This window comes from Myotis daubentonii, chromosome 18 (genome assembly GCF_963259705.1).
Source record: "Myotis daubentonii chromosome 18, mMyoDau2.1, whole genome shotgun sequence".
NCBI lineage: Eukaryota > Metazoa > Chordata > Mammalia > Chiroptera > Vespertilionidae > Myotis > Myotis daubentonii.
The window spans coordinates 28,007,574-28,024,627 of record NC_081857.1 but is presented as its reverse complement, the minus strand read 5'-3'; the positions used below and the strand labels follow the sequence as shown (position 1 = coordinate 28,024,627).

Genomic DNA, 17,054 nt, shown 5'->3' with positions numbered 1-17,054 from the left:
GAGGGGCGCCAGACACACAGACTCTGCTCTGATTTGTGTCTCCTGCCTCCCTGAGTGGCATTGAGCAGGGACTGGTGATGTCCTCAAGGCGCTCCCCCGCCCCCTGTTCTGCCCACTTCAAACCATGTCTGCCCATGGAGGCAGCGAGGGAAAACTTCAAGATGAGGTGTCAGGATGGGTTGGTGAGGCTGGGAGGCCAGATATAGGGTCCCCTGCTGGCTCAGCCACGTCTGCCGCCTGAGCTCAGACACTAGGATGGTCCTGCTTCCCTGCCATGGCAACTCTGGCTGGAGGTGGTGCTTGACAGCAGTGTGTTTATCCCCTATCCCTGCTTCGGGGTCACCACCTCAGATCTCCACGGAGGAGGGAGGGAGGGAGCTCATCCAGCGTTAACCCCGTTGAGATGAAGAGACAATGGGCTGCTGGGGACCAGGGTACAAACAGACATTGGCATTTATTGTGGCTTCCCGGGAGAGGGGAGAGGTGGGGGCAGGAGTGAGGGCAGGGAGGAAGCGAACCTCTTAAAGCCTTAATAATCGAAGGGTCTGAGGGAGATTGAGGGGATGAGACTGGGAGGGGTGGGGTGATTCACTCCAAGGGATTTTCCAGGGGAAGAGGACGGAGGAGCACCAAGCTTGGAAATCCCTGCGATGGCAAGGGAGAGGAGGAAGTGAGGGCAGGCCTAAGGGCCAGGCTGAGAACCGTTCCCCCTGGGGTCTGAGGCAGAGGGTAGGCGGTGACACGCAGTGGTGAGAAAGGCAGTTATGTGGGCCGTCCTTCCAGCAGCCCAAACACGGACAGAGAAGGGTCCAGGCCCATTCTGGCCGCTTATCTGGTTTCAAGTGTGTTGATGGCCCCAGATGTCCGCAGAGACCTGAGGGCTGAGGGTGGGGTTCTCCTGACAAGAGCTCTGGGGTGGACAGGCCCTCACTTCTTAGTCTGAGTAGGGGCTCGGTGAGGGCCTAGTCTCTGCTCCTGCTGGGACCTTGCTGCCTTCCTCAGGGAGGACTCAGTGAGTCTGCTCTGACCACCCCCCACCTTGCCTGCCCCTGCTGTCTGCCCCTCCCTTGGCCACCCCATGGTCAGGGGGTATGAAAGCCTACACATCTCTCAGCCACAAAGGTCAGAGCCCTTCCTCTCTGCCCGTGGGAGGCCAATCAGACAGGGAAGGGAGTGCCCCTCGGTGCCCTGGACCCCCGTTTTGAGGGCTGCAGTCTGAGGAAGCCCCCTTTGGGGACGGTGGGGAGTCGGGCTCCGCCTCAGGGGGCAGGAGGGAAGCCCGGGGCCCCGGCACTCTGGGCTGTAGTAGAAGGAAAGGAGGCGGAAGGAAGGCCGCAGCTCCTCCTGAATGCTGTCCAGGATGTGGGTGAAGGTTGGTCGCAGGCGTGGGTTCTGTTGCCAACAGCGGCTCATCAGCTCCTGCCTGGTGGGGTGGGAGGGAGCGTCAGAGGGTCTACATCCCCTGCCTCTTGTACTGAGAGGGTCAGTCAGGATGAGTAGGGGGGGTAGGGGGGTGGTCACAGGGGAGTAAATGGGCATCATAATGGGGGTTTATAATTGGGCTCAGAGCTGGGCATCAGTGGACGTGAAAGCATCAGAGGAGGCAGACCAGGTCCCAGGGCAGGGGACAGGGTAGGCAGAGCAGGGATGTGGGAGGGGCAGGCTGGGTGGCTCACAGCTGACGGGGACAGCTCTCTAGCTCCTCCAGGACCCCACCGTCCATGACGAACTTGAGCACCTGCTCATTGGACAGGCCCTGGTAGGGTTGTTCAGCCAGGGTCACGATCTCCCAGAGCACCACGCCGAAGGACCTGGGGGACACACAGGAGGGCTTGAACCCAGCACCTTCATGAGGGATTGCACCCAGGCCTCTCCCAGACCCCACCGCCACGTCCCCCGAGCCCTCTGCTCCAGCCAGGCCCCACCAGACATCCGAGTGGGTGGTAAAGATTCCATCTTTGAGGGACTCGGGAGCCATCCAGCGCACAGGCAGCAGCCCCTTCCCGCCCTTGCGGTAGTAGTCTGTCTCATACACATCTCGAGTCATCCCGAAATCTGGAAAGCAAGCGGGGAGAGGGTGTGGAGCAACAGAGCCTTAACCAGCTCCCGATGCAGGAATACCTCTCCCACTCTCTCCACCTCCAGAGTCTCTAAGAATCCTGGAAAGCGAGGGCTCTAAGTATATCAGAGACTCTCCCGTCCGACCCTTCGGTACTTGGACGGGGAGACTCAGGGTCGGGGGTTGGGGGGGGGGGGCAGAACTACCAGGGACAGAGCTGTGGACCAGGCCTGGGTCCTTGGGTACCTAGCTTAGGAGGAGTCTCTCAATTCCTCAGATTGCCCCACCTGCCTGGCACCCTCCATACCCCCGATCTTGACGGTGAAGTCCTGGGACACCATGCAGTTCCGGGCGGCCAGGTCTCGGTGCACAAACTTTTTGGCGGCAAGGTAGGCCATGCCGTCTGCAATCTCACCGGCCATCTGGATCATATCTCCCAGTGCTGGCCGTGGGAGCCCAGGGTTATTCTAGAGCCAGGAGAGGGGACGGGTGATGAAGGAACCTAGAGGCAGGACTCCTCGCCAAGAATTACCCACCACAACGATGCCCGCGTTTTCTCTAACTCTCCAGCTCATTGGCTCAGAGTCTTCTCTCAGTCCTCACCTCTGCCTCGGGCCGCAAAGACCGAAGATGGCTCTTGAGGTCCCCACGAGTCATTAATTCCATGATGACCAGAGTCGGCTGGCCCTGGGACACCACACCCAGGAGACGTACCTGAGATGAACAAAGAGCCTAGTTGCAGGTCCCCTCAGCTCTCCGTGACCCATCTGGCCAAAATCATGGCCTGCTATGACCACACTCTGACCCAGACACCAAACCTGATCCTAACCCCAAGCATAAGCATAACTCTAATCCTGGCCTAACAATGACCATGACCTTGATTATGTCTAACTGTCATCCTAGTCTTTATGATTGGCCCAGTTCTGACCTTGATCCCAATCATGATCCCAATCATGATCTTGACATTCAATATTGACCCCAACCATGACTTATCTCAGCCCTAGCCATGATTCTATCATGACCCTACCATGACCCTGGTTTGACGAACCCCAACCATGACCTTTACCCCAGTTAGGGTCCTAACTACAATCCCAACCCTGACCTTGATGGTAGCCTGACCTCGTCCCTGACACTATCCTCCTACCTAGTTATGGCCCTGACAGCGCCGCTGAGCCTCCCTTACCACATGGTGACACTTGAAGGCCTTCATGACAGAGGCTTCCTTGAGGAACTCAATGCGTTCTCGTGGGCTGGCCAGCTCATTCACCGTCTTCAGGGCCACAGGTGTGGTCTCCTCTTCAGCCTCCAGTCCTTGTGCCAGCCCCTCATACACCATCCCGAAGAAGCCCTGGCCCAGCTCCCGGATGATGGAGATCTGCTCCCGAGGCACCTCCCACTCGTCAGGGATGTACACTGAGAGGAGGTGGGGCCACAAGGCAAGGATACTGCTATCTGCCACTCCGCCTCTGAAGGGCTCAGGTCCCACGGCTGCCTGCTCCAGAAAGGTCTCCTGCAAGTTTGCCTCTCCACCCCTCCTGTCTCTTGTCCACACCACCTGTCCACTCACCCCCGACCTACCATCAGAAGCACTGAAGTACTCTGGATTCACAGAGGCATAGAGGGTGCTGTTTCTGCAATGGAAGGTGAGGGGGTCAGGCTGGAAGGTCCCCAGGAAGGAAGGAGCAATATCAAAAGGCAAGGAAGAGGGACAGTGCAAGGAGGAGGGAAGTCCTGAACACCCTCGTCTCTGGTCAGGATGACCCCTAGGGGAGCTCTAAGCACTCTCTAAGCTGGTCTGGGTCTTCGTCCTTAGACCCAGGGAGTAGGGAGGACAGTGTAGAGGGCTCCTGCCTCCTCAGCTAATCCTTAGACTCCAACTAACCAAAGCCCTGCCCCCATTTCCCTCTTTTATTCAGTCCCAGGAGGCACCTGACACCAAGCATCTACTCCCTCCTGATTGCACTGACTTTCCGCTGAGGGCTCATGGAGAGAAGGCGGCTGGGGGCCAGTAGGACCTGTTCTTACCTCTTCCTGCTGTAAAAGAAACCAAGGGCAGCAAGAATGATGAGCAGCATGAGTCCCACGGGGGTGACAGTGAGAAGGTGCAGCCCCCCGGAGTCTTCCTCCTCTGGTGGCCAGTCAGTGGACAGGAACAGAGGGCAGCAGAGGGTGGGGTCAAAGGTGGAGAAGTCAGAGGGTAGAGGACACTTCTTCTCTTTCCTCAGTGGAAGGTGAGGATGAGGCGAGGATGGGATGGGGGGGGTCTAGGGACCTAGTGGCGCTGTTTGCGAGTACAGGTCTGGGACAGGGGCTGTGTGTACCTGAGCCAGGGATGTAGAAAGCGACACTTTCGGTCCAGGAGCCGTTGCCAGCCAGTGAGGTTGCCCGCACTCTGGCGGAGTAGTTTCCCGGGGGCAGCAGGGCCAGGTGGACGCCCCCAAACTTGGCATATCGCAGGCGGGACACACACAGCACTGTGGCCTCCTGAGGGCAACACAGAACAGCTGGCTAGGAGAAGGATGGAGGCACAAACTGGGGCTGGGTTAGGGGGACTTCTGGGTACCTACCTCTCCCAAGCGGCGGTACTTGATCTCGTACTTGAGGATAAGTCCATTGGGGTCCGATGGCTCCAGCCAGCGCAGGAGGACACTGCTCTTGCTGGCCGCCTCCCAGGCCACCTTCCCTGGGATACCATCAGCCTCTCCTGCGGGAGACGGCATCAGCTAGCCCAGCCACAAGGACAGTCATGTGCCCCTTAAGGATGTTTCTGTCAATAACGGACCACATATATGGTGGTGGTCCCATAAGGTCATAATAGAGCTGGGAAATTCCTATTGCTACTGACTTTGTACCTGTCCTAATGTCATAGCACAGAGCATTACTCACATGTTTGTGGGGATGCTGGTGTAAACCAACCTACTTTGCTGCCAGTGTATAAACGTATAGCACATACAACTGTGTATAGTACATAATAGGTGATGATAACAAACGCTATGGTACTGGTTTTGTATTTATTATAATATACTTTCTGTCATTACATTATTATTATTTTTAATCCTCACATGAGGATATGTTTTTATTGATTTTGAGAGAGAGAGAGAGAGAGAGAGAGAGAGAGAGAGAGAGAGAGAGAGATGTGAGAGAGAAACATGGCTAGGTTGCCTCCTGTAATCACCTCAAAGGAGATTGAATCTTCAGCCTAGGTATGTGCTCTGATCAGGAATCAAACCTGCAAACTTTTTTGGTGTGTGGGAACGACGCTCCAATCAACGGAGCCACCCAGCCGGGGCTGTCGTTATTTTAGAGGGTACTCTTTCTACTCATAAAACATGGTCGCTGGCAAATAGTATGCGGTGTTATGGCTGCTGCATCTTGCGTGCTTACTGTGCTTCTTGATTGCATTTTCTCTTGTGCTTGATTTAATTCGTGTTGTTTTGTACAGTAACATGATGTGCAGGCTTGTAACCTAGGAGCAATCGGCACCATACAGCGTAGGTGTGTGGTAGGCTATACCATACAGCCTAGGTGCGTGGTAGGCTATACCATACAGCCAAGGTGCGTGGTCGGCTATACCATACAGCCTAGGTGCGTGGTCGGCTATACCATACAGCCTAGGTGCGTGGTCGGCTATACCATACAGCCTAGGTGCGTGGTCGGCTATACCATACAGCCTAGGTGCGTGGTCGGCTATACCATACAGCCTAGGTGCGTGGTAGGCTATACCATACAGCCTAGGTGCGTGGTAGGCTATACCATACAGCCAAGGTGCGTAGTCGGCTATACCATACAGCCAAGGTGCGTAGTCGGCTATACCATACAGCCTAGGTGCGTGGTCGGCTATACCATACAGCCTAGGTGCGTGGTAGGCTATACCATACAGCCTAGGTGTGTGGTAGGCTATGCCATACAGATTAGGTGCGTGGTAGGCTATACCATACAGCCTAGGTGCGTGGTAGGCTATACCATACAGCCTAGGTGTGTGGTCGGCTATACCATACAGATTAGGTGTGTAGTCGGCTATACCATACAGATTAGGTGTGTAGTCGGCTATACCATACAGATTAGGTGTGTGGTAGGCTATACCATACAGCCTAGGTGTGTAGTCGGCTATGCCATACAGCCTAGGTGCGTGGTAGGCTGTACCATACAGCCTAGGTGTGTAGTCGGCTATGCCATACAGCCTAGGTGTGTAGTCGGCTATACCATACAGATTAGGTGTGTAGTCGGCTATACCATACAGATTAGGTGTGTAGTCGGCTATACCATACAGATTAGGTGTGTAGTCGGCTATACCATATAGGCTGTGTGAGTGCACTCTATGATGTTCTCACCTTCAAATACAAACTCTAGGGGGCTAAGCTGGGAGGTTTGAGGAAACGCTAGGATTACGGGGCCTGGGAGGAGGATGAAAGCAAGGCCCTGGGGTTAGCTGGAGCTCGAACTCGCTAGCTGGAGCACTGATCGGAGAGGGTGCTTGGGGCCGGTGGTGGGTGTAGAAGGTGGGGTGGGTCACTCACTGTGGGGCATGGTGCGCGCAAAGACGAAGGTGGCCGCGCTGCAGCCCACAGCGTGCGCCGCGTGGTTGCAGGCATGGATGTCGATGCGGTACTCCGTGAAGTGGCGCAGGCCACTCAGCACTGCTCGCTCTCGGGGCACTTTGTCCTCCCGGATCTCGAAATCTGAGCTGTTTCCCCCGAGTCGGAGGGCCCCGGAGGCGCGGCGGTGCCTCCCGGAGGAGTCCCTAGGGAGGGCGAGAGTCGGAGCCAGGCGCCCCCACCCCCGCCGCACCCCTCAGCCTTGGCCCCGTCCCTGCTCACCTTTGAGGGCTCTTATTGATGGACGTCACCTTCCAGGGGGATCTGGGGAGAGCAGGGAGGACCCTGTCACGGTTGCAGACGGGGTGCACCGCTTCTAAACCCAGCCACAACCAGGTGCCGCCAGCACACCCCACCCTCGGCAAGACACGCCCTCCAGCCCCGCCCTCCAGCCCCGCCCCGTCGGCTGGCGCACTTGGGGATGGTGATGGCGTTGTGCAGAAAGTTTTCAAACTTCTTTTGGAACGAGGCCTCTTGCGCCTCCAGTGGCGGCAAGACCTGCCCCGGAGGTGGGTGTTGGCACGGGCAACAGCCGGGTTCCATCTCCGCCTCGAGTTCCCCGTCTTCCTGGTCGAAGCGGGGGTCGTTGTTGCTGGTGGGCAGCCGCAGGCCTGGCGCGTCAGGGGAGGGAGGCCGTTAGACTGGCGGTCCCCAGGCCCGGCGCCCCGTCCCCGTGTGCTCACGCCTCCTCCCTGCGCACCGCGGTGGCAGTAGTCATTGAGGTAGAGGTCGCTGTCTTCTGCCAGACGCTGCCACAACACCAGGTAGTAGGTGATGTTGCCATTTCGTTGGGTCGGTGGCTTCCAGCGCACCAGCAGGTGGGAGGAGGAGTTGGACGTGGAGATGACGTCTTGGGGAACGGTGGGCGCTGGGGTGTGAGGAGGGCACCTCTGAGAAGCTTCAGGTCCCTTTTCAAATACTGTCTGGCCCCTGTCTCTGAGTCCAGCCCTCACTTCTCCCAAGGAATAGGTGACTCTCAACCTCCTCGTCCTATAACTGAGCAATTTTGTTCTTCCCTCGTTCCCAAGGGCCCTTGATTTGGCCCAGTTATTCCCCCTGCACTCTCCACCCACAGCCTGCTAGGATCTAGGAGAATTCCCCCTATTCTTTTTTTTTTTTTTTTTTAATCCTCATCCGAGGATATTTTTCCCCTTTGATTTTTAGAGAGAGTGGAAGGGAATGAGGGAAGGAGGGCGGGAGGGAGAGAGAGAGAGCGGAGAGAGGTTTGTTGTTCCGCTTATTTATGTATTTATTACTTGTATGCACCCTGACTGGGGATCAAACTCACAATACTGGTGTATCCAAGGACACTCTAACCGACGGGACTACCTGGCCAGAGCCTGCCCCCTCTTCCTTCTAGGACTCAGGCATCTGGCCTCCCAGCCTCTATGGGCCAGGTGTTGGGTGACTCAGCATCTCTGTTTCTGGTGCCTGGGCTCCCCCATCCTCACTAGGACCCAGGCATGTAGCTCCCACTCCCTCAAAGGCCTACCTGCAGGCAGGGTTCGGAGGTAGATGATGGGGCTCTGGGCTCCTTGGTGGGGGCTGTCCTCAGCAGTGGTCAGCGTGATGGCCCGCACAAACACTGCGTACTGTGTCCAGGGCTTGAGGGGGGCCAAGGTCACCCCTGGCTCCTGGTTGCGGCTCAGGGGCAGCTCCACATCTAGCAGGTTCCAGCTCTGGGCCCCACAGGCATCTGGACCAATGTGCTCCGTGGCGTTCTGGAACGGGCTGAACACCCCACCCCCAACTTCTAGCAGCCCCCCTCCTCTCTGAATCACCCCAGGATTGCTATTGTCACTCTTCAAATACGCATGAGGACATCCAGAAGCCGATGTGCGTCCACCCTTTGGGGTAGGTGCCTGGTGGCACTGAGTGGGTCTGCTCAGAGCTGGATTGAGGCAGGATCCACAGTATAGTCTGTGAGGGGGCACGGCCACACCCGCCCTGCAAGGCAGTGATGGCGGGGGGCTTCCTGAAGGACCTCTACGACACTCTGCCCCTTGAGTATAGGTGTGCAGATTGTCAGCTGCACAAGCCGAGGGTGACATTTACATTGCAACCCATGTTAGTGCTCCTCAAAGTATGGTTCCGGGACCAGAAGATTTAGTATTACCTGGGAGCTAGCTAGAAATGCAGGTTCATGGGCTCTATCCAGGACTAACTGAATCAGACTCTGTAGGGGTGGGCCCAGGAATCGTGTTTAACAAACTCTGTGCTCCCCTTGCTAGAGACCTTCACCTACCGCTGAGCCTAGGGGAGCTTTGGCCATCTGAGCAGGCCTCCCACCACTGACTTCCCTCCCTTCCTCCCTGCCAGGCCCTGCGCTCAGTGAGCAACTACGACCTCTCAATTTGAACTCCCAGGAACTGCTTCTAAGCCAGGTGGCTCCCACCTCCCCTCCACCATACCAGGGGAGTCCCCTCACCCCTGCCTCCCAGCCTGCCACCCCAAGTCCATCTCTCCTGTAAGGATTTCTGTTTCTGAGTCCTGGCCACGCTTTTGGGGAAGTCCTTCCTGCGGCCTAAGCACTAGCCCTCGTGCTTTGGTCTGCACTCTCTCCCAAGCCAAGAGCAGCCTGTCCTCGTCCGTCCCTGCCCCCTTCCTTCGTCAGGCTTTAATGAAATGCTGGCCAAGCTGCATAGAAAACTGGCCAAATTAGTGGCTGCTCCCCAGACCGCTGCTGGGGCAGGAGCGTGTGGTCAGTACAGAATATTAGCATAGTAAATTGGAGTTTAATTATCCAAGCCTTCTCAGCGGGCGCCTCTCCCTGGCTCTCAGAAGTCCTGACTCCCCGCCCCATTTCCCTGGGTGAGGTGAAAACCACACACGGAGGGATGAAGGGGAGGGGAGGGGCCAGAGGTAGTGGACCCTACAGGGAGTGCGACTTAAGGTCCAGACTAAGAGGGTAACCCTCTCAGCCTGCCTTCTGCAGCCTTCAGTCCGGAGGATTTTGCTCTCGTTCCGCCCCGCCCCCCTGGTCCCCGCGCTAGCCACGCCCCGTCCAGGTTGGCCACGCCCCAGCTGGGCCCCGCCCATGTCCGGCTGGCCCCGCCCCCGGCTGGCCCGCCCCCGGCTGGCCCCGCCGGCCCGGTCCCGGAGGGTACTCACGACTCCTTGTAGTACACGATGAAACTGAGTAGGTCTCGGGCCTCCAGCGGCTCGTAGCGCTCCCAGCGCAGTAAGATGCGGTCGGTCTCGGTCACGTTGGACACGAAGCGCAGGGTGCGAGTCTGGCCTGGGCGGGGCGAGTGGCGAACACCCGCTCTCAACCACCTACTTCCAAGCCCCGACCTGGACCCCGCGGCATCCCACCCCCAACGCAGCCTCTGAAGACAAGTTATCGCCCGGTCCTCTCCAAGCGCCCCTTCCCACCCGGCTGCACGGCTGGGTGTTTCTCGGCGCCGTGTGCTCGCTCCCCCTCGGGGTTGGGGTCGGGGTTGGGGTTGGGGCCTCACAGGCGGCGCGGTCTCCGTTGGTCCGGGGGTTGATCTCCGCCTTGTTTTGCCGCCCCCGCGTGCCGGTCACCTGCTCCAAGTGGTAAATGTGCTCCAAGCAGAGGCGTGGGTTGAAAGCGAAGTAGATCTTGCCCACGGGAATGGTGAGCCCCGCCGCCACCCAGGACCCCAGTTGCTGCAGGTTCTGGTTGTCCAGCACGTACAGAGTGTAGTTCCTGGGGGCCGGAGGGGACCTTGTTCCAAACGGGAGGTGGGGGCGGGGGTGGGAGGAGGTGCCCTATGGGCTCCTCTTGGGAGTGTAGGGAAGGTGGGATAGAGGGGGCTGGTCAGAGGCTTGCTTCTGACCCCTTACCCATCCACCATGGCATCTCCCCGGATTAGTTTGAGGTTCTTGAAAAAGCCCAGGGACACGAGGGCGAAGGAGTGCTTGATTTTGAGGAAGCCAGTGATGGTCTCCACCAGCCCCAGGCTGTGCTGCAGCTCCTGCTCCAGGTTGTCTGGGGAGAGGGAGGACAGGGCTGGAGCAGGGACAGGGACAGCGGTGGGTCCCACAGGGCAGGGGGCTCAGTGGGATGCAGGGAAGGGGTGTCCTCAACCCTGGACCCAGGGTAATGGGAAGTGGTGCTTTAGCTGGGCCTCTGTAAGGGGCGTGGCAGGGAGGAAGGGCGGGGCCAGGAGAGAGATATGGCCCTGAGGGAGGTACTGACAGCCCTGGCGAAGATTGAGGATGAGACTCCCCTCCACGTGGGTGCAGCCCACCAGATCTTGTGCCACCTGGACGGAGTCGATAGTCTTGGTGCCCACCTTGCATTCTTTGGGGCACAGCCCCTCACACTTGTGGCAGAAGATGCTGGCAGGGGCAAACGGAGGGTCTGGCATGAGCCCTGGACCAGGGTGGACCTTCTTGGTACTCCCAGGGTGACCCCCACCCGCCCTCCACTCACCTACTGCCATTACGGGTGAAGCCTGGAGGGCACTGGGCCAGGCAACTGCCCTGGTGGATACCAAAGGTGGAGGGGAGGCTGGGCACAGAGCGCAGGCTGGCACAGAGCTCGGCTGTGACACAGCGCCACGACTCATGCTGGTAGGTGCCTGGAGGGCAGGCCTGGTGGCAGGCGCCCTGGAAGTAGAAGTGGCGGCAGGCAACGCAGGCACTGGGGTCATCCGGCTGGCTGCAGCCCCCCAAGCATTCGATGTGGCAGCACTCACCCCCAGCTGTGCAGGCCAGCCCATGGGGACAGGGGCACACTGTGGGCAGAGTGCTGTGTGAGACTGCAACCAGCCTCCTCGGTCCTGGCCCCAACCCCTGCCTCTGGGTAACCCTCTTAGTCTGAACCCAAACCACTCCCATTCAGATAACACTGGCTGCTGACTTCCTCAGGCAGGGGCTCCTGAGAACAAGGACCGTGGCTCCCCTCTGAGGCTCCCCACCTCCCACAGTGCCTAGTCAGGGGTGTCAGAACTCAGCACAGAGCAGTGACCTTGTCCATCAGGGCTGCTGCTCCCCCGCCTGCTGTCCTGTCTAGGCCTGGTGCCCAGATCCTCGCTGGGCATGGCGCCAGGGGGAAACAGCCAGCTTCTCTTGAGCAGCTTGGCCCAGGGCAAGGTGGGCCTGGGAGTGTGTGGAAGAAGGGGCCGCCACTGGTCATTTCTCCCAGGCCCCTGTCCAGACCTCCTCCCTCTTCAGCTCTCTGCCCTGGGGGGGAGGCAGCCCCAAGCAAAAGTGGGTGGTTTGGGGGCTGGGGAAGCGACGGCCTGGGAATCTGCACGGGGGCAGCTGCATGTCTGCGGGAGCGTGCATGTGGCGGGGGTCAGCCAGGGCGTGTTGACACTGTACACGCGAGAGGCCATGAGAGAGGACGCGCAGCAGCTGTGTTTACAGCCAACAGGGAGGCTGCAGGGAGGTGGGGCTGGGAGGATACAGTCGGGATCTGGTTACTCTTCTGCTCTGAGGCTGAGGGTGAGGGAAGCTGATCTCCAGAAACTGTTGGAAAGAGCCCCAGTTTGGGGGACCCCCACTCTGCTCCCAGACTCTGAAAGGTCTGCCTCCCCTCCCCTAGAACTTTCAACTCCTCCTCCCCCCACCATCCCCTCCGTATCCTACTCCCCACTTTCTCCCCTCCCTTTTATTTCCTCTCAGTGCACTTTACTTCCTAAAGAAGTTCCCACCTCATGTATTTGTCCTCATCTGTCCTGTCCTTCATCTGCCGCCTCCTCCTTTCTCTACCCAGCTCCCAACCTCCCCCGTACAACACTGCCAGCCCACCCTGGGCACCTGTGCTGTGGTCCCTGTTCTCAGGACCAGAACTGCTACCACAGCCTAGGTGGTTTATAGAATAGCTCGTTCCTCGTAACAACTCTACCACCTTTTTACAGATAAGGAAAGCGAGGCACAGATAGGCTAAAAGAACACAGCCAATAAGTAGTAGAGCTGAGATTTGCACCGGGGCCATCTGGCTTTGTACTTAACCACTGCCCTAAAGTGCTTCTTGTGCTGCTGTCTTGTACCCATCCATGCCTACCCTTCCCCCCATGCCCACCATGTACCTGCCCTTGACTTTCTCCATTACTATCTGATGTCATCTACTGCCTACATCTTGACTACCTTATGCTACATCATAGTTCCTGCCTCATAGGATGACTGAGGCTGCAAAGTACTGATCCACACCACCCTGTGGCCACCCTCTGACCCTGCCTTCCCCGCGCCCCCGAGTTGCGTTCTGTGCTAGTGCCCACCTCGCTGGCAGTGGCTGGAGGTCCAGCACCTGTAGTCTGTGTGCCCACTGAAGGTGGTCCTAGCACAGGGCTCGCCAGTGGCGCCCAGCACGCCGGGACACACATCGGCACACTCCTCGCCCAGCTTGTTGCCCACGATGTGGTTGGCGCCAGGGGAAGGCTGCAGCAGGCCCCAGTCAATGGTGGAGAGGTGGCAGAGCTCCTGGTTTTTTTCCACGCGCACGGCTCCACGAAGCACAGCCCCCAGGGCGGGCAGCCCCACATCCCGCAGGTGTGGCATCTCAAAGATGACGAGCGCGTAGCCCAGGAAGAGGCGGGCGCCGCGGATGACCGCTAGGTTGGGGAAGAGGTCACGCAGGCTCTCCAGGCCGTAGACACGGAAGAGCAGCAAGTACTCGGTGACTTGAGTGAGGCGCGGGAAGCTGAGGCCACGGAAGTCCTCGCCGGTGGCCGTGAACATGAGCAGGATCTGCAGGTGGCCTTCCACCACGCTGCAGTTCTCCAGCCGCCGCAGCTCTGCCACCTCTGAGCGGATGTCCAGGCTGGGGCACACTGTGGGCACACGTGGCAGGCCGTGGTCAGGACAGCCTGGGCCAAGCACTTCACCCCAACCTGCAGCTCTGGAGAAGGGGCGTCACACGGGGAGCAGAACAGGGAGGTTCTGCTGTGGGCGTGGGGTGCCCTCCTCTCAGGGCCTTGGAGGCCTCATGGGCAGCTTGAGGGGGCTCTAGCAAATGAGCCCCCTCACCCATTTCCCCTTCTCCATGGACTGCCGCTTTATCCTTGCAGCAGACTCCAGATCTAAAGCCATCCTGACTCCTGTCCTTTTCTCACACCCACCCCGTGGGCTCTGTCTTTAACATACATCCAGAATCCAACCACTGGTCGCCAGCTTTACTGCTTTCACCATCACCTTCTCCTGGATTTAGCCTCCCAGATAGTCACTCCGCTTCCACCCTGTCACCTCTTCGGTCTATTCTCCACTTTATGGCCAGAACGATCTTCTCAGAACAGAAGTTGGGCCACATTCCTTCACTGCTCAAAACATCCCAGTGGCCCCCACATCACTGTGAAAAGCTGAGGTCCTTACCACAAGTCCTCTAGCCTCACTGCCATCATCCCGCCCCCCCCTCTCTCTCCTGCAGCCACACGGACCCCTGCCCCCCTCCACCCCCCGGTGACACTGGTGACAAGCCAGCCAGACTTGTCCTGAGGCCTTTGCAAGTTCTGTTCCCTTGGGCTAGAAACTCTTCTCTCTAAACAGCTCCCTCAGCCCCTTTAAGTCTTTGCTCAAATGTCACCTCTGACCATCCTGTTAAAACTGTGACATGCCTTATCCCCTTCCTACTTTATTTTTTCCATGATTCTTAACACTGGCTAATATATAATTTATTTTGTTTGCTGTAAGCTCCAGAAAGCAGGGATCTCTGTATAATCTTTGCTGTGTCCTAGTACAGTGCTTGGCACTCAACAAATATTTGATGAATGAATGAACTCTGTGACTGGGAATCAGTAGTCTGAGTTTCATACACTCAACTTCTCCCCCAGACCTAAGGGAGCTAGATGCCTGCTCCCTGCATTTGTTTACTTTCAAAGGGACATTCCATGGCTCCCCATTGCCAAAAGTTCAAGTTAAAATTCCTCAGCCTGACATTTGGGTGTTGAGAAACTGGTCCCACTAATATCTAAAGCCTCAGAAGGGTTCCTCACTCCGGTAGTACCTTCAGCTCTTGTCCTGCAAGCCTCAGGTCGGGTCCCCTGCCCCTTCCCTGGCCCTCTGACCCTGAGTTAATCACTTTCCCTTCGGGCTCAGCAGCACTTAGCCGGGCACCCACTCTAGACTACCTGGGGCATTGCCTCAACGGTGCTCTCTATATCTATGCCACCCCCTCCAAGGACAGCTTTTGAAGGAAGGGCCCTGGTTAGTTGTCTCTGCATCCCCCATGGTACCCAATTCAGGGCTGGAACCACTGGGCACTCAGGAACCGTGGGTTGAATTGATGGACATCTGGATCCCAAGTCCACTCTGTGAGGATCCGATACATCTGGCTTCTCCGGGGTCCCAGTCCCACTTCCTTTCTCTCCCCAAGGCACTGGGGACCGTTCCCCTCAGTGGGCTGCCTGGTGCCTGCACTCACTTGCTCCCAAGGATACTTTTCATGCTCCTCACTGGGAAAGAGTCAAGTCTGAATTCTTCCACTTGCCGTTCAAGTCCTGCTAACCTCTCCAGCCTCTACTCCCTCCCTTTCTACCTAGCCCTCAGCAACACCACAGGGGCCACCCATAAGAGGCCCATCCCCCATGGCTAAAAGTGGGGTGGACAGGAAAGCCTGGCTCCCTGGAGCTTACTCCACACCTTCTCTGGTGGTCACTAATGGTCCCTGTGCTTAGCTCTGCCCAGCAGCTCTGAGTGTGTGTGTGAGCACATGCAGGTACACGCACATACACAAGAGAGAGGGAGAATGAGAAAACACTTCTAGCCCCTCCACACAATGGCCAATCAGGCTCTTTGAGGCAGATGGGGTTTCTCTCTGTGCCCAGTGCCACTTCCCATCATCCCCTCGGCCTCTCTAGGGCTCCCCTGATGGGAGTCATTTGGAAAAACAAATCTCCGCCCTTCACAGTTTAACCCTCGCCTGCTTCCCCTTAGGGCATGGCCCTGTGCAGAGCTGCACTGGGAATAGGACATCTGGGTCCCTGATCAAACACCCACCCCTCCATCCCCCGCCCCAGGGACGTGCTCCTGTCCTGACAACCATGATTCTGGCTGGCATTTTCTGTGCCCAGCCCTGGCACAGCAGCAGAGGAGGGGAAGCGGTGCCAGGGAGGGACTATGCCTTGAAGAGAGTGCCTCTATGACTCTTCAGGGACCCCCTATCCCAACCCACTTGCATCATTCTGTCGGTGTAGGATGGGAAGACTCCGCCCAAGCCCCCTGTCTTAGGGCCTCAAGCAGGCACTGGATTTGCTGCTGGACTCCTGAGCCCCCTGAGGCTGGGAGGGAAGGGTGGGTTCCCGAAGGGACATCTCTTAATCCTTCCCCTTTTGAATCTTCTATCCTCAGCTTTTTTCCTCTCCTGGCCAATTCCCCAGTACCCCCACGAGGGCCGTTTAGTCTACATGATCCGACCCACCCCCGAACCCTACACATGGGGATTGTCTGGCCTGGGGCACCAATAGAAAGGAGCCCACCCCCTCTAGTGAACCGGCCCTAAGTGGGGGGTATGGGACACAGCCCTGGAGGCAGGAGCGCAGGACCCCAGTCTAGCCTTCTCTCTCGATTTCCTGTCTCCTGTCTGCACACGGGGTTCAGTCATTTAATGCACCTAGTTCTCAGCTGCCATTCCATTCCTGCCCACGTCCCACTCTGGGGCCCTGGGAATGGCCTCCAAGACTCTCCTCCCTCCTTTTGGTTCTCATTCAGGCTCTGCTGGGATCATGATCTCACAAGTTGAAGGGAGGGCATCTGTTCATCTCTGTGCTCCAAGGTCCTTCCCACCTCCCAGGGAACTGAGAGGCGAACACCCTCATGTAGGGAACTAACTGCTCTTCCTATGGGAAGTTCTCCTGAGAGCTAACCCCTGTCTTCACAGTGCAGTAGCTAAATAGATACATTCCATCTGGAACTCAGTGGTTTGGCCTCCCAGCAGGCTGGGAGGGAGATGGGGCTCTAGGAGACAGTACGGCGACTCACCCTCTAGTGTGTCCAGGCCAGATCCCAAGGACAGGAGGATCACAAGCAGACATGCCACCCGCGGCCACAGTCTGGGCACTGCCATTGCCCCAGTCCTGACTCTCCAGATGGCTCTGGGCAGAAGGGTCTGACAGGCCCTAAGGGACACAGAAACACAAGCTTCGGAGGCGAGGGGAAGGGTAGGGACCCAGCCACAAGGAATCCTCCACAGATAGAGCAGGAGACAGAACAAAGGAATGACAGCCACAGAGACAGACAGCGACAGGCAGCTAGAAACGGAGACCCGGCGTGAAGCCAGGGACAGAGGAGAGGACCGAGACGCACACAGCAGGGGAAGAGACTCAGAGAGACCCCATGGGGAGGTGGTCGCACAGGGTGCAGAGCAAAGGGGTCTAAGAGGCCGACCAGCGCCAAGGGCCAGAGGAGCCCGAGGAGCTTGCAGCCCACGGAGAGCAGCGGGGGTCCGGGAGCGCACGGAGAGTCTTCCCGGGGCTCCAGGGGCGCGCTCTGTT

At 58.0% G+C, this 17,054-nt stretch overlaps 1 protein-coding gene across 1 annotated transcript; it reads right to left on the bottom strand.

Annotated features, from left to right (window-relative positions):
• Positions 1–440: 440 nt before the first annotated feature.
• INSRR (insulin receptor related receptor) lies at positions 441–17,039 on the bottom strand. Its single transcript, XM_059673269.1, is given in 23 exon segments — positions 441–1,284; positions 1,287–1,423; positions 1,677–1,811; positions 1,926–2,055; positions 2,367–2,526; positions 2,663–2,773; positions 3,243–3,472; positions 3,638–3,690; positions 4,085–4,187; positions 4,381–4,543; positions 4,627–4,763; positions 6,577–6,800; positions 6,877–6,918; positions 7,070–7,265; positions 7,355–7,522; positions 8,147–8,385; positions 9,766–9,892; positions 10,113–10,327; positions 10,465–10,609; positions 10,820–10,962; positions 11,057–11,360; positions 12,849–13,400; positions 16,543–17,039. Coding segments are annotated over 23 exon segments (3,960 nt in total). The 5' UTR covers positions 16,628–17,039; the 3' UTR covers positions 441–1,123.
• Between the last annotated feature and the right edge of the window lie 15 nt (positions 17,040–17,054).